The 27,242-nt window shown below is 41.6% G+C and overlaps 1 protein-coding gene across 5 annotated transcripts in view; it reads right to left on the reverse strand.

The window, feature by feature from the left end:
- Positions 1-239: 239 nt before the first annotated feature.
- Rubcnl (rubicon like autophagy enhancer) overlaps positions 240-27,242 on the reverse strand; it is a 38,251-nt gene continuing 11,248 nt past the window's right edge. For 2 of the 5 annotated variants that reach the window (XM_027928837.3, XM_027928838.2), the window contains exons 2-14: positions 24,739-25,367; positions 22,052-22,134; positions 21,212-21,422; positions 19,674-19,775; positions 18,229-18,289; positions 17,187-17,319; positions 16,210-16,355; positions 14,489-14,553; positions 9,033-9,271; positions 8,519-8,580; positions 2,874-3,027; positions 2,065-2,155; positions 240-836 (exon numbers count right to left, since the gene is read on the reverse strand). In XM_027928837.3, the coding sequence (XP_027784638.1) occupies positions 724-836; positions 2,065-2,155; positions 2,874-3,027; positions 8,519-8,580; positions 9,033-9,271; positions 14,489-14,553; positions 16,210-16,355; positions 17,187-17,319; positions 18,229-18,289; positions 19,674-19,775; positions 21,212-21,422; positions 22,052-22,134; positions 24,739-25,243 (1,965 nt within the window). In that variant the 5' untranslated portion in view covers positions 25,244-25,367 and the 3' untranslated portion in view covers positions 240-723. Of the gene's footprint in view, positions 837-2,064; positions 2,156-2,873; positions 3,028-8,518; positions 8,581-9,032; positions 9,272-14,488; positions 14,554-16,209; positions 16,356-17,186; positions 17,320-18,228; positions 18,290-19,673; positions 19,776-21,211; positions 21,423-22,051; positions 22,135-24,738; positions 25,368-26,604; positions 26,759-27,242 lie in introns of those variants that run through there. The other 3 variants (XM_027928839.2, XM_027928840.2, XM_071611497.1) reach the window with 3 other exon arrangements.

The raw sequence follows: 27,242 nt of genomic DNA on the forward strand, positions 1-27,242 counted from the left end.
GGTAATATCCCAAAGAGCAGGGATGAAGTTCTACTTACTTGTCTCCCTTGACGTCCCATGAATGTGGACCGGGGATGGCAAATAGGCTGTATGTGTGCTGCTGAAACACTGCCATCTAGGGGCAACCACTTGTAATTACACCTCACCTAGACCTGCATGCACAGGCTGTGTAATAGGTATACACTTTCTAAGCAAAGCCTGGAATAGGTATGTAAGGCTAACACAATTGCAAAGTGGCATTTAGGTAGAAGTATGTTTATTGAAGAAAAAAATCTGGAGCAGACAGATTTCAGGTTTTATTTCTGTTCACTGAAAGAACCAGTTTCACCAAACAAGCTTTAAAGGAAGAGGAACTAATTCATTTTGTCAGTTACAATTTATAAAAGGCTCCAAGATTAACTAAATACAACTATTACAATACAATTTAAGAAATGCCCTTTAAAAACTCTTAAATAACCCTAGTAGCAGCAAAAATGTCACACATGTGTACACCAGTATGTTACCATGTGTAAACACGTATTAGTAACAATATACTTAATAACAAAAATTATGCATTTTAAAAATTTTAAATATGTACATATATGTATATAATAAAGAGAAATCTGGGCCATATTTTTTCATAAATATACAATTCCTGATACCAAAAACAAAGTGACAATAATACACACAAATGCATTTTATCATAAGGCATGTTGAACGACGGTTGACAATACTCAAGGGGCATCACGTTGCTGCAGAGGGCAAACTTTCCAAAAGTCTCCGCCAAGTAGTGATCCTTGCACACCGAGGGCACCGGGATGACTGGAAGCACTGTTTGTGAAAGCAAGCCCTGCATGCTGCAAGCAAGGAGATCAGCTGTCAGACAACACACCATCTTGTTTTCTCATATATGAATGATGCTCATTCCCATCCCAGGGAGGCAGGGATCCAAATCAGAACCCAGAGTCTTGCAAAAAGTAATCAGCCAGGTTAAAACTCACAGGTGTTATAAATTACCTGACAAGTCATGAACATGATGCTCGCAGAGTCTAAAGAACATAGAAGATACCACACAGTGTCCCCAGATCTGCCCAAACATGTGGCAGGGGTTCCCCAGCCTTTGAGAGAATTGGTGGCTGAGGACCCTTGGGAGGTGGCACTGCTTCTCTGGAAATGGCCCTAAATGGAGAGAGCTGCTTCATTCAACATCATGCCCCCTTCTTGGCAACAGCCTGCATCCAGTGACTGGTCACTGTGGAGTGTCTGACCCAGCAAGCTCTCTGTCCCCAAGTCGGGACAATGATGAAAGGCCACCCAGGCTCCAGAGTTCCCCCACTGGATGGGCTTGAGACTTGAGTGCAACCACAGAACAGGTGAACTTTTCCCCCCTTCTGATCCTGTTGGCTTCATGTCCCCCACAGAGATATTCTGTATGGAAATTTCTGCCTCTCTTGATGGGAAACCTGTCCTGCAGGCCTGCAACACTGCTTAAAGGGTAAGGGGAGACAACCCTGGGATGGCCTAAGTGGAGAATGGACCCATAAAAAGGGACATGTTACTAAAATCTCTCTTGATAAAACCCATAAAAAGGGACATGTTACTAAAAGCTCTCTTGATAAAACATGAATCCAGAGTACAGGATTCCCTTGGGCACTGATATCCTAGAATAAACACCAGCAACCTTTTCTGTAAAGAACCCCAGAGTAAAGGTTTTAGGCCTGGGGGGCCACTGGCCTCTATAACAGCTCCTCAACTCCACCAAAGTAGCACAAAAGGAGCAGGAGATAACAATTCATGATCCAATTACAAAACAGGGCAAGCCCAGGCAAAAGCAGGAACATCTCCTCTATCCAAAACCCCAGCAGACCTCATCCTTTATCCCTGCTCCACCAAATATTCCTCCCCATGGACCCCAAACTGGGTCATCTCCAACCCACCACACAACCACACTGCACTTTTAAGAAAAACCTGTGCCCAAGTTATTAAGCTATTATGCAGCTGAAGTTAACTCTGTGATTAAGTCATTAAACTTAACTTTGGAACTAAGCTAAGCGATTACTACGTTTCTGCTAGTTATTAAAATACCTGAACATCTTCTACAAGTTGCCGTCTGAAATGGGAAGATGACAGTTGTACTCCGGCAAAATTCACAAATGAAGCCCTTTCCCTGACAGAGCTGTAAAAGAAAGCATCAGAAAGTCAGAAACTGGAAATGCTTCTCTTGATACAGAAACTGAGTTACCAATTTTACAGAACTTGATAATCATCAATTTTTGAATATCTATGATTTTAGCTTCTAAAAAACTGGATAAGAACAATAACAAAAAAAGGCACATATATCCATTTCTCACCAAGACAGTTTGAAGCACAGAAAGATCATGATTTTAAGCTTTCTGTTTATTTGTCTCTCTTTTTGAGACAGGCTCTTGCTAGCTGCCCAGGATGGCCTCGAACTCCTGGGTGCAAGGGATCTTCCTGCCTCAGCTGGGACTATAGATGCGTGCCACCACACCGGACTCTCAACTTGTGTTCTTAAATGATGGAATTTCATTTCCATGCTACACTGCAATCTTCCAGTTCATGCAGACACAGGGCTTCCTGTTCTGTTACATTGGAGTCCATGTGGCTGTTTCAAGAGGACTGAAATCAAGCATCTCCAGCACCCAGACTAAGTCCCAGGGCCCTGGCTTGCAGCCCAGCTCTCACAGTAATCAGCAGGATGATTTGGGTCCATTAATTCGAAGCTCTGAACATCAGTCTCCTCATCTGTAAATGGTGTCGCTGGCACTACACTCAGGGTTTGTGGGAGTTACTGGTCTCATGTAAAAAGCACGCTGCACAGGCCCTGGCTTGGGGACAGGTCAGGGACCCACCTGCTCCCAGCAAACCCTCACCTCACAGCTGGCCACATGTGCAAGGGCTGCTTTCAGAATGTCCTTGAGTAAGGGTGCCAGCAGCCCTCTCTTGGTCCTGAGGAGGTCCTCCAGGGAGAACACGTGGAGGACTTCAGTCAAGTGTCTGGGAACCTGCTCAAACTCCTTTAATGCACTGCCAGAGAGAAAGCAGAGGGATTCAGAAAGACACCCACACAGTACACAGGGGTGGGAAGGACAGGGCAGATGCTTTCTCTTGTGGCACTCAACATTAATATTTTTAAATCAATAAAAAAAATACCTACGAGAACACCAGTGAATCTTGTGTACCACTCTACTTATTGCAAGTGTGCTTAGATGCCAGGAAGAAACTGAAATTCCACAAAACGTGATTCCAAGAATGTGCAGAGAAATGTAACTCGGGCAGGCTGCCCCAACCCTCCTTGCACAGAGAAAACAGAACACTTTTCTTTTTTGTTTTTGTTTTGTTTGGTAGTGGGATTGAACCCAGGGTTGCTCCACCACTGAGCTACATCCCCAACCTTTTATATTTTTTATAATATTAAAAATATACTTGTGATCCTCCTGACTCTGCCTATAGGATTACAGGCGTGAGTCACTGCACCCAGTGGAACATTTGATTTTCAACTCTTAAAAATGTGTACCAATTCCCTCATCTTTCCTGCCCCCATACCCACTTCCTTCCTTTTCCTCCCCTTTACCCAATGAAAGTTCCTGTTTTTCTCATGTCCCCCTCACCCTCATTATGGATCAGCATCCATTTATCAGAGAGAATACTCAGCCTTTGTTTTTTGGGGATTGGCTTAATTTGCTTAGCATTATATTCTCCAACTCCATCCTGCAAATGCGATAATTTTATTCTCTTTCAGTGCTGAGTAATATTCCATTGTGAATATATACCAGTTTCTTTATCCATTCATCTATTGAAGAGCATCTAGACTGCACATATGGTGCAATGCTACATCGTGTACAACCAGAGAAATGAAAAGTTGTTCTGCAATTGTGTTCAATGAATAAAAGTGAATTCTGCTATCATATACCTAATTAAAATAAAATAATTAATTTAAAAAAAAAGAAAATGAATTTAAAAAAAAATAGGAATAGTCACTTAAAAAACCATTGAAAGTGCTCTGGGAGCAAGAGTCAATGAGAACCTCTTTACTTTCAGGAAATTGAGTATAGACACTGCCCATAATCTCCATTGCTGTCTGCAGGAAAAAAAGGTGATTAGAGAAAGTTTATATAGAACCTACTGAAAACTTTCCCTCTTTCTCTGCCCACATCTTACTTTAAAAAATTAGTAATAAACATTTATTTAATAAAAAAAATATGTACCTAGTACCATTTGATTATCATGAAATCAAAATGACACCCTGTTCATTCCAACTTAATTTCAAGGGTATCAGTGCCAGTGACTGTTGTGACAGCTAGCAAGAGAATTACTGCTCACAAACAGGTATGTGACTCTAAATCTGTAAGTCCAGCACTGGGCTGAAGACTAAGGCATCCGAGTGCCAGCAGTCATGGATACCTGAGTAACCAGAGGCATCTAAACCTTACCCTGGTCTCCTTCTGAATATCCTAAAACAGTTACTGGTAGCCTGTGCTAGACCTGGCACTCCACGAAGTCATACTGGCTTAATTCTCCATCCAGCATGGGACACTTACTCATGCTGCACCCTCTGGTGGAGGTTCCAGATTCCTCTTCTTGATTCCAACTTACCCTTCAGGCTCAGGCTTTTCCCCCAGGAAGCCTTGTCTACTCCCAACCCCACCTCATCCCTAAGTGTGCTCCATACCGCCTCTTCTGTACCCTCATGGTAACATGAAGTCTGACATATGTAACATGAAGTCTGACCATGAGCTGTCTGACTTTCCCCCTGCACTTAACGTATATTTGCTAACTTTTTAAATTTCAAGCAGAGAATGGTTATTTCACAAGATTTTGTAGAAGGGAGGATGTGTGGGTTTTACCACATGTCATGGATGAGGAAAATGGAGACCCTGAGAAGCACTAACCTGTCAGGCCCATGATACCAGACGGGGCTCAGGGGCCAATGACTACTGACACAGATACATGGTCCTTCCTAGGAAATTAAACCCAAAAGCAACGTATCACCATGATGAAAGATATAAATCTAAACAAAATATTCTAAAAGCCTATGACCTCATTTATTATAATGAACATCTTAACCCCCTTAAGTCACTGACTCTTCTTCCACTTAAAAATCAATTATGTTCCTATACATCAGTAATGAATCAACTAAAGGAAAAACTAGGAAAACTATCCCATTCACAATAGCCTCAAAAAAAATAATTGGGAATCCAACAACAGAGGTGAAAGACCTCTACAATGAAAACTACAGAGAGAAATTGAAGACCTTAAAAGATCTCCCATAGGCAGAATTACTATTGTCAAAATGGACATACTACCAAGAGCCCAACACAGATTCAATGCAGTTCCTATTAAAATTCCAATGACATTTTTCATGTAAATAGAAAAGGCAGTCATGAAATTCACTTGGAAAAATAAGAGGCCCAGAGTAGCCAAAGTAATCCTCAGTGAGAAAAGCAAAGCAGAAGGCATCACAATACTTTGAAGTTAAATTATACTATAGAGCTAGCATAACAAAAACAGCATAGTACTGCACCAAAATGGTACAGAAGAGAAACCCATATAAATACAGTTATCTCATACTAGACAAAGGCACCATAAACATACCTTAGAGAAAAGATAGCCTCTTCAACAAATGGTGCTGGGAAAACTAGAAATCCATATGCAACAAACTGAAATTAGACCCCTATCACTCACCCAAATCAAAGTGGACCAGAGACCCTGTGCCTACTCAAAGAATAAGTAGGCCCAACTCTCTATCATGTTGGCTTTGGAACTGAATTCCTCAATAAGACTTCTAAAGTTCAAGAAGCAAAATAAAAAATCAATAAATTGGATGTATAAAACTAAAAAGCTTCTTCACAGCAAAGGAAACAATCAAAAAATGTAAACAGAGTGCCTACAGAATGGGAGAAAATCTTTGCCATCTGCACCTTAGATAGAGCATTAAATTCCAGAGTATACAGAGAACTCAAAAAAAAACATAACACCAAAATAAAAACAACAACAACAACAAAAAACCGAACAAACAAATAATTCAATCAATAAATTGCCGCAGTCTGGCTGGGCACAAAATAACCAAGCCACCACACCCCTTGTAGATTCAAACAGCAACTCTTTATTCCCGACTCTCACCCGCACTCTACACACACGTTCTGGGAAAATTCACCCTCCACCGGGCTCTGCGTCCCAAAATACTCTCAGAACTCAACAGGAACTCAAGGAGCGGGCGCCTGAGGCAGCAGGATCCGCCCTATTCCCAGCAGGATCCACCCTAAACCTGGAACCACCCTAATCCAGCAGGATCCACACTAAACCTGGAACCACCCTAATCCAGCAGGATCTACACTAAACCTGGAGCCACCCTAATCCAGCAGGATCCACCCTAAACCTGGAGCCACCCTAATCCCTGAGCAGGGTCACCTTTCAATTAAAAATGCCATGTCATTCCTACTTGGCTATGGCTCTCAGCAATAAATGGGCAAAGAAACTGAACAGGCACTTCAAAGAAGAAATATGATCAGTCCACAAATGTATGAAAAAATGTTCAACTTGTCTAGCAATGAGAGAAATGCAAATTAAAACTATACTGAGATTCCACCTCACTCCAGTCAGAATGACAATTATCAAGAATACAAGCAACAATAAATGTTGGTGAGGATGTGGGGGAAAGGTACACTGTTACATTGCTGCTGGAACTGCAAATTGGTGCAACCATTCTGGAAAGCAGTGTGGAGATCCCTCACCAATCTTGGAATGGAACCGCCCTTTAACTTAATTATCCCACTCCTCAACATATACACAAAGGACAGTGTGACATGGCCACATCAATGTTTATAGCTGCTCAATTCACAATAGCTAAGCTATGGAACCAACCTAGGTGTTCTTCAACAGATGAATGGGTAAAAAAAAGTAATACACACACACACACACACACCACTCACACACATAATAGAATATTAATCAGCCATAAAAAGAATAAAATTATGGCATTTGCAGGAAAATGGATGGAACTGGAGACTCTCATGCTAAGTGAAATAAGCCAATCTCAAAAAAATCAAAGGCTGAATGTTCTCACTGATACGATAACTGGGGGGAGGGAAGAATAGAAGTTCACTGGATTAGACAAAGAAGAATAAAGGGAGGGGTGGGGCAATGGAAATAGGAAAGACAGTAGAATGAATCAGATAAAACTTTCCTATGTTCACATACGAACATATGGTCAGTGTAACTCCACATCATGTACAACCACAAGAATGGGAAGTAATGTTCCATGTATGTATAATATGTCAAAATACACTATACTATCATGTATAGCTAAAAATAAAAATTAAAAAAAATCTCTCAATGAATTCACATCTAAATTTTTACTGACTGGCAGTCCATCCTATGCATGTAGTATCAATTTAAGTACCATCCATCCTGTTAGTAAACACCTGCTAGATTTTAAACATGATTTCTTATTTTAAAAACTACACTTTAGCTAAATCTCTGTTCATATCACAAGTTTATCCTTAAGATAAGCTTCTAAAGTAGAGTCAGAGGTCTGTGATCTCGCCCAGGTTTGACAGGCCTCCTGCCTCTCCTTCTGGGGAACTGAACAGGCCCCTTGCTCATAGCAGCATTATTCATAAAGCAGCGAAGCAACCCAAGTGTCCTTCAGTGGATGGATATAGGCCCACAGGAATACCGTCCAGCCTTATAAAAGAAGGAAATTCTTTTTTTTAAAACCTTTATTTTATTTATTTATTTCTCATGTGGTGCTGAGGATGGAACCCAGTGCCTCATACATGCTAGCACAGAAGGAAATTCTGACACATGAATCAACATGGATGAATTCTTGAGGACACTTTATTATGTGAAATAAGCCACAAAAAGACAAACACTATCAGATTCCACTTGTATGAGGCACTGAGAGTAGTCACTATTCATAGAAGTGTAAAGTAGAAAGGTATTTTCTAGGGGACAGGGAAGGAAACAGGCAGGTATGTTGAACATAGACGTAATTTCCAGTTTGCAAGAGGAAAAGAGTCCTGCAGATGGACAGTGGTGATGAGAGAACAGCAATGTAAATGGACTGAGCACCACTGAACTGCCTCTAACATGACTGAGATGGTAAATTTGAGGGCTGGGGTTGTGGCTCAGTGTAGAGTCTCACCTAGAATGTGTGAGGCCCTGGGTTCAATCCTCAGCACCACATAAAGATAAATAAATATATTGTGTCCGTCTACCACTAAAAAGAATATTTTTTTAAAAAGATGGTAAATTTGCGGCCATACATATTCACTACAATTTATTAATAACAACTAAAAAGCCATTAGCTAGAGTTGTTTCATCCTTATCCTGGGCCCATTCTTCTTACTCCACCAGTGATTTAGCAATTCTGAGAGGTGGTCTGCATTCCCAAGGACAGCCATGAGGTAATCACCATGTTAAGAAGCCCTGTGAACTGGGGAGCAAGTTCCCAGAGGCACTCAGAGGATCAGCCGCTGGAGGAGGGAACATGGACTGTCTCAGTCAAGAATCATACCTGGCAGCAAACCTGCAGGTCTTCAATAGCTTCTTGATATGAAAAAGCTGCTCCTGGATGTCCTAAGGTGAGAAACCAAACAGGGAAATTTAAATATTTAAATAACAATCAATAACATTGGCAATGTACACGTCAAAGTGAAATGCTACTTCTCACCACCGTGGATTGCCACCCCTGGAGAAAACAAACCTTTAAAGCAAACAGCCTCTAGAGCAGGGGTTCAGAACTGAATCCACAGATCCACAGAGGGTCCTGGATGGATCCAGGTATTGTGGAGCCTGAAGCTTTACACAACTTTGGGACTTTCTTCAAGAAAAATACATACTTATATTTAGTAGGGGCCTTGGAAAGGAGTCTGTGTAAGTGAGGGCCCCAAAGGTCAAACTTCATTTACATCACAGTCCATCTGCCTTTCAGAAGGTCCGCATGGGATGCCCTGAAACTAGAGTGAGGTACATTTCCTGCCCTGGGACACTTAGCTGAACTCACTTCCCCTGCAGAGGCACCTGCTCACCTTTACCCTGTCCAGTTCCTTGACTTTCGCATAGAGGTTCTGGCCGATGCTCAGCAGATTGAATATGGGTTGGTGCCATATGCTATCCAGGAGCTTTTTGGAGAAATTGCTGACGTGGTACTTCCTGAAGTCCCACATCATCAGGATCCGTGCAGGGATGCAGGACTCTGCATACGAGTAGCAGCAGTCACAGAAATACTTCCCCAGATATTCACAGTACCGGAGCCGCTTCACAAACTCTGCCAAGCACATCAGAGACTGAGTGTCACACAACTAAGGCTGGAAATCAACCCAGAGCTGCCCACCACCACCAATTCCTATGCAAGGTTCAAAGACTTCAATGGCTGTTTTTAAGATGGTAAAGTCATACATGACCTCATGACAGCTGGAAAAACACTGGCAGGACTTGGGAATTTACACTGTAGACACTTACAAGCTTTGCTACAGGGGATAGATGCTGGAAAATTAGAACCCTCCCTAAATACTCCTGGGTTTGGAAGATGGATAAAGCAAACTGCAATGTAACAAAAAGAGCATTCCATTTAGGATCTTAAATCTGGCTGGGAGCACGGACTCCACTTGTCACTAACAGGAAAACCTAAGACAGCTCAGAATCTCTTCAGGCCAACTTTCCTGAAACCACAAAATGCAACTCAGAACTGGATTCAATATCACATACAGGAAGAGTGCTTTGTAAATACCAAAGCAGTGCACACACAATACTAGGAAGCAGCATGCAAAAGAGTTCCCTGACATGTCAAAGAGAAAAATACGAAAATGAACAAAGGATGGGAACAGGTCCTACATGGAAAGCAAAGCAATAACCAAAAGAGACGTAAAAAACAATCTTCATAAGAGTCAGGGAAATGCGTATTAAAGCAGTGAGATACTCTGTTCTCCTCCATAGTGTCACACATCTAGACGACTTAGAACAGGTGAGGTGTCCAGGGGCAGGCACTCACCCTGGCTACTGAGGGAATATCCTTTTAGGAGCACACTGCTGGGACATGCTTCAGTGTTGCGTGTGCAGCAGTAATCCCAACTCCGTGATTCCATCAGACAAATGGCAACAGGCACATGGACACACACAAAGGTACTCACTAAAGTACCTCCAAGATGGGGTCGGGGGAGCAGCAACCAAAGTGTGCATCAAAAGGCAACTTGCTCCGAAAGTGCAGCACTCTCAGTGTAAAGTGCAGTGCTTCAGCATGAAGTGCTACAACCCAGAGGGCGAGGGGGAGGTTGTGGGGAGGCACACCCCAGTTACAGGTAGACATAATATGATGTCAATCTTGTTTTTAAAAATACATACATACATAGTCTAGATGCCACCAAGAGCCAATAGTGAATATTTCTGGAAAGTGGGTGAAAATGATTGGTGCTCTTCATACTTTTTAATTTGCAAACATGAATCGGCACTATTTTAGGAAACCTCCCTAATAAAATATATCAATAAATGAAAGGCATAAACATAAAGGTGACAAATATCCCTGCACTTACCACTAGAAGGAAAATGATCCACCTGGAGTCTCCCAGGTACCCCTCCCTCAACACTAGGATCTAAAATGAGCCAGGTTTGAAAGCTGGATATTTATCATCCTTGGTTTGACTCATGTGCCTTTCTAACTAACATGCCTGGGAGAGGTGTAATATCACCAGTTGACATATTCAGTGACGTACACTGTGGGAATTAATGAAATAATGGCTGGGAATGCAGCTACTATAGGACCAGCACACTGCAGATTCTGAATAAGGTTTCCAAAGAATGGCTTGAAAACTATACAAGGCCTGAGTGGCCACGGGAGCAACCTTTCTCCAGTACCTCCTCTGTGCCACACACTGCTTACATGTCAGACATATGCTATATCAGACTCGAAACTGTGTGAGGTAGGGGATATTATTTCCTTATTTCATTGATGAAAACACAAGTAATGGGAGTCAAGTCAAGGCAGGGGCATGCAAGCAGGAAGAAGACGAGCAGGATTCTAATCCAGGCCTGGGCTGGCAGAGGTCCAGCTATGGCTGTCAAGCCCTGCACCTCCTCTGCTGCACTTGGTGGAGGGAAGGGGAGGAGCTGATGCCTCTGTTTCTGCCCAAATTATCCCTCAGGCCCAGGTCACACTCAGAGCTGATTTTTAAAAGCACACTAACACAGCGGGTTCTCACCGTTTGCACTCCTTATGCTCCATAAGGTGCCATGAACGCTGAATTAGCCAACGCTGAACCACTGCTCCTGGGGAAGACAGGGCCAGGAACCTACCAGCATCCCCTAATGACGCTTCCAGCAACTGATCAATTTACAACTTTATTTCATGTATATTTCTGTTTAAAAGCACCCTAATTAATATATTTTGTTGGTTTATGACATTGAATTCAAATCCAAAAGCACTATAAACCATATTTTCTCCATAAGAACAGTCATAACCTTATTGTGCTTAGGGACACTATTTAGCACCTCAGCACTATGCTCAGGGGTCATTTTAAACAGTGAAATCACCACCAACAACAACAACCAAAAAAAATCAGAGAAATGCTACAAACATGGCAGGAAATAAACTATAAAAGGTATCTTTTGGCCTCTATACTCTACATTCCTGATTAAACTTGGCAAGACTGGAGGAGAAAGAAGGAAACAAGGGGCCAATAAATCTTCCTGATGGACTTCATCTTCCCCTAACATCTAAAACCCCTAACGTCTCAACATCTGTTCACTCATTCATCAAACTTCACTGAATACATACAAGTGTTATGCTACCTATACAGAATAAATTATGCTCGTCTCTTCTGGTTTCCTAAGACCCTTAATTAAAACAGAACAAAGTGTCCTAACCTAGTGGCTCTCAGCCCTCAAAGAACATTTGGAAATAGCTGGAGACATTTTTAGTTGTCACTACTGGGGGATTCCTACTGGCAACTGATGCTGCTAAATATCCTACAAGGCACAGGACATCCCCCACAACAAAGGCAACAGCACTAACTTAGAGAAATCCTGCTCTAAGTAGAAATTGTTCTTCTGTGAAAAGTTAATGAAGTATTCTAAAACAGTGTTGTCCAAATAGAACTTTCTGGAAATGTTTTATATCTGTGCTTTCCAACACAGTAGCCATGTGTTACATATGATAGTTTTTGTATTTTTCATTCATCGCACAAGTTAATTAATTAATCATTTAATTTAATCATAGCCACATGAGCAAGTGGCTATCATATTGTATAGAGAAGTTATAGAATACATCCAACTTAAGAGATAACTAAATGCATGGTATGAAATTCAACTGGAATCCACATAAAATAATTAGCTATAATTGATATCTTAAGAGCAGCAAATGAAAATGGACTACTAGCAGACAATATTGAATTTTATTTATTTATTTATTTATTTTGGTGTGCTGTTTGTCATCCTCATTTTTAGGATATGCTTAGTAGTAAAGGGTGAAATGTCAGGTTCACAGTGTGAGATTAAAAGCGACTAAGAATAACTAAATTCTATGTGAAATTCCGAATTGGCTTATGGAAAAAATAAAGGACAGTGGTAAAAAAAACTGAAAAAAAAATCTATAAAGTCTATAATTAGTGGTATTGCACCAACGCTAATGTCTCAGATTTACTAATTTTACTGTGATTACATAAGATGTTGACATTGGGGGAAGCTCGGAGAAAGGGATTTGGGAACTGACTGTACTATTTTTGCAATAATTCTTTTAAGTCTAAAATTATCTCCGAATACAAAGTTAAAAAAGTCATCCCAAGAGCTAAAGGAAGTTTGCAGGAAAAGCCCAAAATGGTTAACACGTCATGAACAACTACGCCCATAGTTGTTAAGGTCCTGTACGATCTGTGCTCCAGCATGCACTCTCTCTCTTTCTCACTCTCCAGTGCTGCCACACACACTCTGCACATGATGAGCACCCACCTTTACAGGACAATCCCTTTCTTACAAAACCTCTCACTCCTAGTAGCCCTGCCTCAAGAGCAGATTAAGTTCCCTTGCTGTAATGGAGTTTTACTCAGCCACAAAGAAGAATGAAATGATGTCTTTTGCAGGAAAATGGATGGAACTTGAGACCATTAGGTTGAGGAAAATAAGCCAAACTCAGAAAGTCAAGAGTCATTGTGTTTTCTTTCATATGTGGAGGCTAAAGAGGAAAAAGGAAAAGAAAGGTGAGGGCTGGGGACATTACTTAAAATCAAAGGGAGATCAGTAGAGGACAGGAAAGATACTAGGAGGAGGCAGGAAGGGAGAGAAAGGAGAAACACTGGGGAGTGATATTGGCCAAATTACATTGTTGTATCATGTGCATGTACAAATACATAACAATGAATCTTACCATTATGTACAATTAAGAACTGTGAGAAAAAAGTTGCTTGCTATAAACCACATAATACTTTCACCTTTCTCTTTCCTTACATACAACACCCTTGGTTTTATTTGCATGGTTGATGATTTATGTGGACTCCACAAAGGCAAGACCATGTTTAAAATTCACCACAGTGCCAATTCTGTAGACACGCAGCTCCATGTTTAAACAAACTCAGGAAGTTCTTAAGAAGTTAGTGGGATTCACAGTCACATGTCTATAGTTTCTGACTCATGAATCTGATATTTACTGAAGCACCAGGACACAGTGGGGAACCAACAGACTAACTGAGTAAATGAGTCAGTTAAAGAAAACTGGTTCTAACTACGATGCCTGTCATCCAATACAGTAGAGGAAGTCCAGACAGACTTCTGCTTTCTATTTTTATCTAGAGCACATGACAGAAGTGAAAGGAATTCCCAGTCCCAAGTGGGAAACTTGCTGGGGAAGCTGGCTTCTTAGGCCTCAGCCCAGAAATGATCCCGGCAGGCTACCTCCTCCAACTCTCTCTGAAAAAGCTGCCCAGTTCCCAGACTAGCCATTCATTCTCTCAACAAATAACCTTTGAGGACAAGCTATGAGCCCAGCACTCTTCTAGGAGTAGATGATAAAACAATGAACAAAACCAGTAACATATCAGCCTCCCAGTTTATAATCTAGTGATGGAGACAGTTAATGAGACAAATCAGTGAAATAAAAATTTTCTAGGAAGAACATGCTACAAATAAAACATAATGACAGCTAACACAAAGTGTTCGTGTAATTGCTTGTGGTCAGTATGGAAAGCTGGGCATTTTTCATAGTGCAGCCCTGGGAAAAACACAAGATTTTTGAGCAAAGATGTCATGGAAGTAAAGGAACCAGCCATTAAATACGTTGTGCAGGTGGGGTGGATACTGGAGGGAGAAATCCAGAGATGCAAATCCCTAAATCAAGAGTGAGCGTCCCCTTGAAAATCCGCAGGGAAGCCATGTATTTGGAGTCAAATGCTTAATGTGGAGGCAGCTAGGACTCTGATCCTTCTGGTTCCTGGTCAGTCACACAACTTTGTAGTTACTCTATCATCATGTAACAGACAAGCAATCCATTATCCACACTTACTAGGCTCTACTGGAGTTCCACAGCCAGCACAGAGAAAATTCTGGGCCACTACCACCAGCTCCCTCCTGAGGACAGAAAATGGTTATAATAACATTAACATTTCAGAGGTGGCCAATGGAACATTTTTTAACCAATGGACATCACGATGTGTTTCTTCCCTTGGGACCTTAATTTTGTCAATTATCATTTGGAAAAAAAAAATGAGATTTATTCAGTACAATTTTCTAATTGAACTATCTGCATCTTTTAATGCTTAAACCCTTTAAAACTCTATTCTGTCCCTAAAGTATAGAGGTCAGAATCACAAATTTTTACTCCACCATGGGGTCTTTAAGAACTTTTCATTGCCCGTGCACAGGAGTTTTTCTCCATATTACAGTGGAACGACACCAAAAGGTGATGTCTTTGGAAAGTTCATAAATGGATCCAAAGATATTCAATGAAAAGAGGTAATGGAAGAAATACTCCATGGAAATGTTTCCTACTGAATTGCTGTGCACAATTTCACCAAGACAAGATGGTTAAAATTGAATTGGAGTTCAAGGCCAGCAAAAATGGTGAATGCAAAAGTATGCTAAGTCTCTGCCCATCTACCTTAGAGACGATCGAGAGAATCCCTACAGAAGAGATATCCCATGCCAATAAAAGTGACCTCTCACAAGGCCTAGAGAGCCAGTGAGCTCTTCTGCCCAAGCAGCTCCAAAGACTTTCTTGCCATACTCTCTAAAGAAAAAAACAGAATGAATCTATGGGGTACTTCCTTAAGGCCAAATCAACAAGGTTCCACAGTCCCTTTATGACCCTCTGGAGTGTGCTCACCAAATTTAACACAAACCAAAAGGAGTGGAAAAATGAGTTGGTAAAAATGTCTATTCTGTAATCTTTCTCTATAAGCTGTCATATAATCTCAGAACAAATTACAATTAAACTACTGTTAAGTCTCTGTGTGTGTGTGCATTCACATGAATGCATGGTTTATTTACTTTTCTGCATCATTTTAGATTTTAAGTCTTTTCTGACTTCTGCTATTTCTAAAAGAATGAGAATGTTTTTATTGATATTCTGCTACATTTATCAATTATAGGAGTGCTCTTCAAGATTGAATTTTCCCTTTTGAAAATGTATTAATTTTCAGTACACACTACCGGCATGGGAAATATGGAATGATCCAGTCTTTTCAAATTGTAATATTTGATTTTTTAGTCCCATTATTAACCACTTTAAAATTGCCTTAAAGCCTATTTAATTTTTAGTTGCTATGGAATACTTACAGTTAAGGATGCATAGTCACATTCTCAGTTTGTCAAAACCTACAGAGCCCCCAAAAGCCCATGATAAACAACGTGTCAGAAAAACTAAGCTAGAAAAATATGCACAACATTCCTGTTCCAAATTTCCCTGTGTCCTGAGCATACTCTTTTTTCCTTCCTCTACCTCAATAAAGAATTGGTGGAGCCAAGCATACTGGCACACGCCTATAATCCCAGTGACTAAGGAGGCTGAGGCAGGAAGGCCAGCCTCAGCAACCTAGTGAGGCCCTAAGCAAATTAATGAGACCCTGTCTCAAAAAATAAAAAGAGCTAGGGATGTGGCTCAGTGGCTAAGTGCCCCAAATGTAATCCCTGATATCAAAAGAAGAAAAAAGAATAAAGAATCAGTAGGTTCCATCACCACCTGTTTTCTTTCAATGGACTGGGATCCAGGCAGTAGTCTATACTTACTTGAGTGGTGGATGAAGATCAAGTATGATCTGAAATCTAGGGGGAGCCCAGTCTTCAGTCCCTCTGATCCTAGACTTAAATTGAATGTCCTGTACTATATCCACACTGGATTCAAAGTCTTTTCGGACATTTTCTTCATTTGCAACCTGCATATCACATAAGAGGATTTAGGAAAACCATAAATACTTTAAGAGTTTAAATAAAGAGCATTCAAATGTGTTTTCTATCTTAAACTGTTTTTACCTGAACCATGGCAAGGGCCCTCCACCTCCACCTCACCACCCCCCCCCCCCCCCGCAACAGCTCCTATGAAGCTCACTTTTCTTAGTAGTATTTTTAGTTTGTTTCCAGACTTTGAATTTTCAGCAAGTAGGTCATTTTGACCTGGAAAATTTTTCAGAAGACTCCCTCTGTCAGTCAACAGACTGGGAAGCAGTGCCTATGAGCACCGTCTTGTGGTGTGTCTCCCTAGAAACAGCTCTGTTCAAGTGCTCCTGGACGAATACTTGCCGATCAGCCTTCCCAGTTTCCCTGATAAAATTAAACTCTCCCTCCCCAACACTCCCAGAGTGCTTTCTCCCAACTCTTATTTTAGCCTTTGTCACAAGTCCTCCACCCCCACCCTGCTGCATGCTCAGAGGGTGCTATGTGCTACAAAGAAACCAGCCTGTACTTTCAAATGAGGCAGCTGGGGCTTGACTCCTGCTTGACCACTGACCAGCCCAGCTGAGGTCTATCTAGGCCCAGCATTTTAAAATAACAAAGATAAGAGCATTCTCCTGATAAGATACATGGGATTAAAATGTGACTCACAAGGCACAGTCCCTGATACACAACAAGCACCCAATACATGCTGGTTTCAAGTCTCCCCCATGGGGGATACCATACAAGAAAGCATAAATATTGGAAGTGAATGGGCTAGGTAAACAGAGAATTTAGGAACTTTTGATTCAAGGTCAATTTATTTTAATACTTACTCCTGAATCACTTGCATTCAGGGAATCTGCCAGCTGATACTTAACTGCTGACGATACCCAGCACTTCTGGAATACTTGGTACAACTCTTTGGCTAACAACTCAGGAGAATTGAAGTCTGCCTCATGAGAAACACTGAAATATAAGAGATGTAAAAATTGGAAAACTATATACATGAGGCATGGGCTCAGACTCTTCCTCAGGCTTCCAACTGTTCTTTCTACCCCCAACTCAGAGGAGGTTGTTAGGTGAAACCAGTATCAGTCACTGGCTGGTATCTTAAGCAATACAGTTCGTTCATAGTATACGTGCCTAAGACTTGAAGGTGAAAAAAGCACTAACTTTCAAGTCATAAGGCCTGAGCACAAGCCCTACTTCTGCTATGTAACAGCACTGTAACCTGAGGCACATCCTATAGGGGCCTTAACTTCTAGGTCTATAAAATGAGGTTTAAAAATAAATACACACATGGAAACTTGACAGGCCTGCTCATGAGGATTAAATGAGAATGTATACAAAAACCTTTTAAGTGCTATAAAGCCTTTGGGGCTGCTATGACTTGAATATATACAGCATTCTCCAAAGGCCCATATGTTAAGGGCTTGGTCCCCGGGGTGGCACTATTATCCCCTGAGGCAGTGGAACTTTTGGGAGATGGGGCCTAGTGAGAGGTTCTTAGGTCACTGGAGGAGTGCCCTCAGAAGGGAATGGGACCCTGCTTCCTGGCTTAAGATGTGAATGTTCTCTCTGACATACACTTCCACCATGTTGTCCCTCCAACCACCATCCTCACCAGAGGACTGTGCAGCTACCATGCCTCTGAACCTCTCAAACTGTAAGCTAAATAAAACTTTTCTAAGTTAGTTGACTTGGTTATTGCTAGAGTAACACAAAGCCCCTAACTGGGGTAGGGGACAGGGCTGACTGACTGATTTAGGTGGTAATCCCCATCTTTGAGCTGGCTCAACCCTGTTTGAGACCTAACGTCCACAGTACCTCCAAGGTACCCACCCAGGGGCCTAAGTGCACATGGAGGACAATTACCTCTTACAGGACCTGTAGGAACAGCTACAAGTTTCTCTGATATCATTAAACTCTCCAACTTCTGTGGGAAAATAAAAGAAAGAGCAGTGAGATTTTTCAGTCTATTTCACTTAATCATAGTCAATTTTTTTTTATTGGTTGTTCAAAACATTACAAAACTCTTGACATATCATATTTCATACATTAGATTCAAGTGGGTTATGAACTCCCATTTTTACCCCAAATACAGATTGCAGAATCACATCGGTTACACATCCACATTTTTACATAATGCCCTATCAGTAACTGTTGCATTCTGCTACCTTTCCTATCCTCTACTATTCCCCTTCCCCTCTCCTCCCATCTTCTCTCTCTACCCCATCTACTGTAATTCATTTCTCACCTTGTTTTTTTCCCATTCCCCTCACAACCTCTTATATGTAATTTTGTGAAACAATGAGGGTCTCCTTCCATTTCCATGCAATTTCCCTTTTCTCTCCCTTTCCCTCCCACCTCATGTCTCTGTTTAATGTTAGTCTTTTCCTCCTGCTCTTCCTCCCTGCTCTGTTCTTAGTTGCTCTCCTTATATCAAAGAAGATATTTGGCATTTGTTTTTTAGGGATTGGCTAGCTTCACTTAGCATAATCTGCTCTAATGCCATCCATTTCCCTGCAAATTCCATGATTTTGTCATTTTTTAGTGCTGCGTAATACTCCATTGTGTATAAATGCCACATTTTTTTTATCCATTCATCTATTGAAGATGGGCATCTGGGTTGGTTTCACAGTCTAGCTATTGTGAATTGTGCTGCTATGAACATCGATGTGGCAGTATCCCTGTAGTATGCTCTTTTAAGGTTTTCAGGGAATAGTCCGAGAAGGGCAATAGCTGGGTCAAATAGTGGTTCCATTCCCAGCTTTCCCAGGAATCTCCATACTGCTTTCCAAATTGGCCGCACCAATTTGCAGTCCCACCAGCAATGTACAAGAGTACCCTTTTCCCCACATCCTCGCCAGCACTTGTTGTTGTTTGACTTCATAATGGCTGCCAATTTTGTAAGAAGAACACGAAAAGAGCTCCCTGCCTCTCAGAAAAAAACAATTATTCCACATCTCCATGCCTTAGGTTCTTCTGAGTTTCTAATATGAGGCTCCAGCCTAAAGATCATAGATAGAATTTCATCTGAAATTTCACCAGAATATAATTGAAAGGTCAAACAGATATTTGGTCCCAATGAATATCTGCTTTTTCATTCAATTCTACAAGTGAGATGAGAGATTAGCTAGCAAGATATGTCAAGCAAAAAAAAAAAATAACTTTTTAATATCAGACACATAATTTGATCTTGATAGACATTTCTTTGCATGCCACTAAAATGGGGTACTGTGTGTATTACATGTTAGTAAGTGTGTGAAGAGGGGTGTGGGGAGGCAGCCAGTCAGAGCCAACAAGAATCCAAATCTTACCTACAATAACAAACTCATCAAGGTTGCATCTGCAGGCCTCTTGCACCACATTATAGTGAGAAGGTGTCTCGACCTTCGGGTTGACCTGTAACACAGCACAACCTAGAGAAAGAAGGCAAGGGAGATTTCACCATCAGAAGAAAAAGAAAGGTTGGGGATGTAGCTCAGTGGTAGAGAACTTTCCTAGCATAAGCAAGGCCCTTTGTTCAATCCCCTGCACTACAAAAAAAAAAAAAGTGCAACCTGTAACACCCAATTTAATAGAAACTAGAAAATGAAAGGGCTAAGAGAAGAGATTACTTTAATATTTTGTTAAATTCAATTCTAGGAACAAAAAATAAAGGAAGCTACTTTTTTTATTCTTGCATTCAGTACAATTAAGTGAAATAGACTGATGGGAATGTGGGGGTTCCTAATGGTAATCTGCCTACTTTTGAGTATGTTTGAAATGTTCCTTAATATAAGGTTTTAAAAAAATGAAAGAGGATTAAAAACTGTCAGTTTCACAGTAAGGCAAACAAATTAGGAGAGGAGTCTGAGGCAGGAGTATTACAAGTTCAAAGCCAGCCTCAGCAATTTAGCGGGACCCTAAGCAACTCAGTGAGACCCTGTCTCAAAATAAAATATAAAAAAAGGGCTGGGGATGTGGCTTGGTGGTTAAGCACCCTTGGGGTGAATCCCCAGTATCCAAAACAACAACCACCACAACCACAAAATCTGCCAGGAAGCAAACATAGGGGAAAAAAATTGGACTGAAGAAGGCAGAATTCAAATTTAGGAAATGCTATGAAAGTAGCAAATGCTCACATCAGCTGCCAGCTTTGGTGTCCTCTCCTCCTGGAAGAACCGCTGGCCCCAACACGAGGCAAATGCTCCTACTTGGAGGCCCACTGTGCCGAGTCCTCCCTTCTGCCGCAGCATGTGAGCTCCCGCAGGGAAATACAGCACCCTGTGTACAGCTCACCCTCAGCACCCGCCAAGCACATCACAAGCTCACTGTTTGCTCAATGAAGGACAGAGAAATACTTGGAAAAGGGACAAGTATATAGAAAAGGCTAGGACATCTTTTTGTGTGTATGTGTGTGTGGAAAAAAAGAAGATGACAACTACAAAGGGCATCAGCCACTGGGAAAAAAAAATGTAGAAAGAAGTCCGAGAAAAAAACAAAATAGGGCTGAGGATATAGCTCAGTTGGTAGAGTGCTTGCCTTGCATGCAGAAGGCCCTGGGTTCAATCCCCAGTACAAAAAAAAACAGAAAAAAAAATAGGATCTGAAAATTGGATGGAGCAGAATAACCAATCCCAAGGCAAAATGGCAATGATGTAAGGCTTACATAGTTTACTCAAGAAATTTTGGACAAAAGGTCAAGAACTATGTAATGTTTTGAACAACCAACAATAAAAATTAAAAAAAAAAACTAAGAACTCAGGAGTTCCAAAAAAAAAAAAAAAGGTTGAGAAGAGAAGGTTTCAGAAGAGAAGGGAGAAGAAGTGTATGGAGAACACAGTATCAAGGTTCTCACATCTGCCCAACTTGCCTTCATAGCCACTGTCAGAGGAAGTGGAAGACCCAGATTCTTGCTTTGGGTTGGTATAAATGGTCATTTCAGAGTCGACTTGGTCACTCCCAAGGGACCCACTGGCTTCTTGTATGCTCCAGCTCTCTGCCTGCTGTTGACTCACAATGTCACACTTCATTTTCTCCATAGCTGATATAATCATATCGGCAACATGAAAGTAGGCATTCTCCTGCAGAGATAAAAAAATCAATGAAAACATTCACAAGAAAAATCAACATTTTTTAATGGAGGATATATTAGATTTGAAAAATCAAAAAGCTGCATTGAAGCAAAGTTAATGTAGATAGTGTTATTTAACTAGGTGTTTTATAGGTCATCTATGGCTTATAAACCATCATCTAGAGACATACATTTACTCCACCATAGTCAACAGATGACCCAAGTTGAACTTGTTCTGATACAAAACCCTATTGTTGGTAGTGTCCCCACAACTGACATTATTCATCAAGCATGGAAATTTTCCCAGCTGAGCAGACCCTGCCTCTATACCTCTGCTGAGCACTCCTGGCATCCTCTACCTATCAAACACTGAAATGAAACCTATTTGCTATGCCTCATCCATGTAGAGTTTCCAGATTTAAATCAGAACAGCACTACTTAATGGACTAAGACTCTGGGTGGTCAGGAAGAAGCAGAAGGAGTGGGGCTGTAGCTCAGCGGTAGAGCGCTTGCCTAGGCACTAGTTTCGATCCACAGCACCACATAAAAATAAACAAAATAAAGGTATGCTGTCCATCTACAACTACAAAAGTCAATAAATAAATAAGTAAATAAACAGAAGAAGAAGAAAGCATTCACCTTTTCTATGTCAACAGGTAATACAAATGCCTCTGGGAAGACGGAATTCAAAGAAATGGCTCTTCTCCTTATTTGAACAGCACCTGCAATATAGCAAGCCATTAAAAAAGGAGAAAACAAAGTTCAAAGATTATCTAAGAAAACAAAACAATCCTAGGGTTTATTTTTTAAGTACTGCAGATAGATAGATAAAATATAACCTAGTACAATTGTAAAATAAATGGGGACGGCAGCATAAGAACTCTTCTGATGGTAGGACTTGCAGATATTGCCTTAATGGGAGGCGACTGGAGTAACTGGTAGAATCCTCAGAGACAGCACAGGAGAATGCCTGGAGTGGAGAACAATGAGACAAAGAGGGTAGAAAGAGGAGAGGAGACACGAGGTGGAGAAAGTGAGGAGAAACACTCCAGAAGCAGGCTATGAGAATTATGGGTTCACATCTTTGACTTATTGCAATTGACCCTAAACTTCCTGTTACATACACAAAATCATCTGAAAAAGATCAGCATTGCTTCTCTAAAATAGTCTTCCTCCAGGTAAAACCAAGAAGAAAGTGCAGAAGTTACCTTCTGCTGAATCATCCGTCCCTGCACCCTTAGCCACTCCATTCCTGGCAATGACCACCTCAAACAAGCATCATTTCTGTCATGTACTTTCTTCCTGCATCATTGAAAGCAAACATTTCTGTGAGAGCCACAAGTGTTGAGTGTCCCAGCCAACCTGCTAAATTAGAATAAAAGGCTGCAAATATCCTGCTAATTATGCACTTCCACAGATGACAAACAGAGGCAAGCAGGAACACTCAAATGCCTTTCTTCATGTTCAAGCAAGAGGCCAGTGCATGGGTGGGGCCTTTGGGCTTTGGAAGGCCATCTGGGGCTGGTGAACTTTTTCAGTGAAGGACTAGGTAAATGAATGTATAGGGTTTGAGAGCCATAAGATATCTGTGGCACTGTAATAAGAAAGCAGCTATTGACAAAACAACTTTTTTTTTTTTTTTAAATAAAAACAGGAAGCTAACAGGGCACGGCTGTGCACAGGTATAATCCCAGTGACTTGGGAGGGTGAGTGAGGAGTATCACAAGTTCAAGGCCAGCCTCAGCAAATAAGTGAGGCTCTAAACAACTTTGCAAGACCCTGTCCAAAATAGAAACTAAAAGGGGCTGCAAATATAGCTCAGTGGTTGAGTGCACCTGGGGGGGGGGGAGGAGGAGGAGGAGGAGGAGGAGGAGGAGGAGGAGGAGGAGGAGGAAGGGGGTGGGGGCGGGGGAAGCAGCAGAAGAATTTAGCCCACAAGCCACAGGTGCAGACCCTACATATAGAAGCAGCAGCACAGAGAAGAATCAGAGTGGATTCCAGTTCCAGCTCTCTATTCACTAGCTATGCCTCAGCCATGCATTTTCTCATCCCTTAAACTGGGATTAACACCTGTTAGAACATTAAGATCTTGTGCAAATAAAATAAAGTGGGGGATTGTTTCCTACAGCCTCAGGAAATGCTCAGGTATTTCCTGGAAAGAGAAAACTCCCTTGCTGTTATTTGAGATGCACTAGTCCTAAGAATGTCCATGTCCTGGTGATTGATGCTTGTTTTCCTCCTTGCTGCCCAATACTAAATGGAGTTAAGAACCAGGTCATCTGGATTTCTCCTTCTTAGTTCCAGAGAATGAAACCCTTTTCTAAGTTTAAGAGACTCTAAAAGCACTGAATGGTTTTTAGAGTCACTGGGAAGAATTGCTGGACAAAAGCAATGTTTGAACAAAAGGGACTGTAGCATCTCCATTTTTCTCAGGAGAAAGACAAAAATACAAGATAATTTTAAGTTGTAGAACTACCTTGTGTAGAGGGATGCAACAAATGGTTTGGGGCAGGAGTATACTAGGCCCTAAAGATCTTCTTCAGTCAGTTATACTTTGTAATTTGTCACTGTGATGTTTTGGGGAGAAAGGGCTGGCCTCCATAAGATACTCTATCAGCAACCTAAACTCTTACTTTGCAATCCCCAAATCTGCAAATCTCTATCCTGAGAACTATCGAGGCAGGTGGGCAAAAGATAGAAAAAAAGGCCTGTAATGAGAATTATTTTGCTCAAATTTGATTTTCATCTCAAAACTAGACATTGAAAAAGTATCCAAAATCTATTCTTAAGTTATGAGTGATGTGTTAAATATCGTCACCATCTTTGATTTTTCCAACATTTCCAATAGAACAAATAAACCCCGACTCTTGAGAAAGGTGGAAAATGGGTTCCTGTTAGAGAGAAATACACAAACAGGCATGCAGGCAGCAGGCAGACAAACAGGCTTTAAAATTATTTTGAAGGAAAATCCCCCACTGACTATTTGCACTAGGGTTCTAATAGAAACATAAGGCCAAGCATGAACATAATATAATGAATATTTAAAGATAAAATAAGCATTCCACACTGAGTTGAGAGTACAGTTGACTTGCAGACAATTTAATAAGCTGCAAATGACTAAGAAGAAAGCAAATACTTGATCCTACTGTTGTGACCATGCAGGTGACTATGCTGGTGATAATGTCAAAAAAGCTAATGTATCAGCTTCTGGTCAAAGTGGAAGCCCATGAGCTTTTTTCTTATAAGGAAGACATCAGACAGACTTTTGACCCAGACGAAGCAAGCATGTGAGCAGATGGGAATAAGGGAAGTCACTGACTAAATACCTTCATCAGCAGAAGCAGTCAAGTGGGAAGACTCAAAAACATCACTGTCAGTTTCAGGACATGGGGAAGAGGCCAAAATCTCAGGGCTTTTGAGCAGAGACACTCGCTGAGAAGGTGCTGGGAACAACTCTGGCTCTTTTGTGGAGGTGAAGAAGTGACTGTTCTTTTCGCCTGAACCCTTGGAGGCCACAGAATTCTCAGACAATGAGGTCTCTGCCACGGGACCCCCAAGAGACGATGGTGAAGGGCCCAAGGGGCAGGCAGCATCCATCACAAAATGGTTCCCCCTAGTCCCCACTTTTGGCACCTGGAGGGGTAAATCCGGCATTTGCTGCTGCGCACACAGGGGGTTAATCCAGGCAGCTTTGTGCCTCGTGACCCTGATGTCTACTTGGCAAGGAGGGTGGTCAGTGTCCAGGATACTGGGTGAGCTGCCAGTGTCATGACTGATCCCTTCCCAGAGGTCCGCAGGAGAATCCCGCCGGCCTATTGACTGTGACACCATCCTTCCAGGCTTGGAGCTGGTGTGAATCAGTTCAGAACAGACAGGAGTTCTCTGATGGCTGTGGTACGCCCTGATCAGGTCTCTGAACTCACCACATGGCCAGCTGGAGGTCTGAAGAGCTCGCCTGCAATGAGCAAGAATCATTCAAGATAAGTAAGAGTTTGATCAGTTTTGATTTCATTTATTGTAAGGAGACAAAAGCCAAAAATTTAAATTTGTGCCTTGCTCTATACAACAAGGTAAATTCCTCTTGTATTTATAAGTCAAAAATAAGTACTAAAAAAATCTGCCATAAAATTCATAGCAAACCTGTAGGGCTTGACACTGGTTTGCAAAAATTTTGTAAACCATAAAAATAATTGAAGCAGCAACAAAGATCAACCAAAAAAAGTGTAAAAATAAACTCCATATCAAAATTATTCCAATAACAAAAATAAGAAAACTACTGCTCACTTTTTTTCTTCAGTACTGGGGATTAAGCTCAAGGGCACTGAGCCACTGAGCCACATCCCCAACCCTATTTTGTATTTTATTTAGAGACAGGGTCTCAATAAGTTGATTAGTGCCTTGCTTTTGCTGAGGCCAGCTTTGAACTCATGATCCTCCTGCCTCCAGAGCCGCTGGGATCACAGACGTGTGCCACAGTGCCCAGCTTACTGCTCACTTTTAAGCTCAGTGTTTAGCTTCAGTAAATGATCTGATGACTAAAACTTAGAGAATGGCACAAATAAGAAGCCCTCCTGTCACTTTAATCACAGGTCTGGCAAACTGTTTCTTTTTACTGTTTTCCCACCGTCCTTGGCATTGTGAAGTTATAAGCAACCTTCAACAGCAAAAGTAAACTCCAGCAAAGGAAAAGCCCAGAGACAAAAGGAGTAGGTCTAGATAAGTCTAGTCCAAATGAAGGGTGGTATAGCACATGCCGAGTGGTGGGTCAATTCCAGGGCATTAAATACCAACCCTACGGACATCTCCACTCCACTCCAGGCTGGCATATCTACTGCCTACTTGACATCTGTCCAGGGTGTCTCAACTCGATAAAACCGATTTACCCCTCAAAATCTGCTCCTCCCTGCTTTCCTCATCCCAGGAAACACACGCCCCACTTGTGGTTCTCCTCTCTGCTAGGTCTCCAACTGCAATCCGTCAGCTACGCTCCCACCCTCTTCTGTCACTCTTCTTCCACCTGGACTTCCAGCCATACTTCCCACTGGGCTTTCCTGCTTCTCCTCTTGCCCATCCATAGCTAAAGGTATTATTTCAGAGAGATCTTACATAAATCTAAACCGGCAGCTCATTTCCCTAATTAAAATTCTCCAGTAGCCTCCCATCAAATCTGGGTCAAAAATCATACTCCTTACCTCATCCTTAAGACTTGACATAATTCTGTCCCTGCAGACCACTTTCACATACCTTCACCAGGTCTCCGTAAGTCCTAACCGCACAGCAAGCTCTGGAACCCCAGAGACACGCGACTCTAGTTCCCTCTGCCTGAAATGCTCCTCCTCCAAATGATTACTCACATCTGGGTCTCTCTTGTCATGCATGCCATGGTTTCTGAATTTACTTCCTCAGAGAAGTCTTTGCTAACTGCCACTGTAAAGGCATTTCTCTGTTCTCTCCCTATCACATCACCCTGTCTAGTTCACATCACAGGAGGACTCACTTCCTGTCTTTTCTCACCTCTGCCCCTGCCTGACGGGAAGCTCCAACAGAGCAAGGGCCTTGTCGGTTCTCCACCAGTTTGCATCCCCCACACCTAGAGTTGCTTACAGGGCTCAGTTAACATTTACAGACAAAATGACACCATCCACCAAAGTGGAAATTAAGTCAGTAGACAGAAGATCTCTGTGTAGAAACAACTCTTCTATTATTGGGAAAAAATTATTCCTACAGGGCTGGGGTTGTAACTCAGTGGTACAGTAGTGGCTTGCCTGGCATGTGTGAGGCACTGGGTTCAAGCCTCAGCACCACATAAAAATAAATAAAGGTATTATGT

Source organism: Marmota flaviventris, chromosome 4, assembly GCF_047511675.1.
Source record: "Marmota flaviventris isolate mMarFla1 chromosome 4, mMarFla1.hap1, whole genome shotgun sequence".
Lineage (NCBI taxonomy): Eukaryota > Metazoa > Chordata > Mammalia > Rodentia > Sciuridae > Marmota > Marmota flaviventris.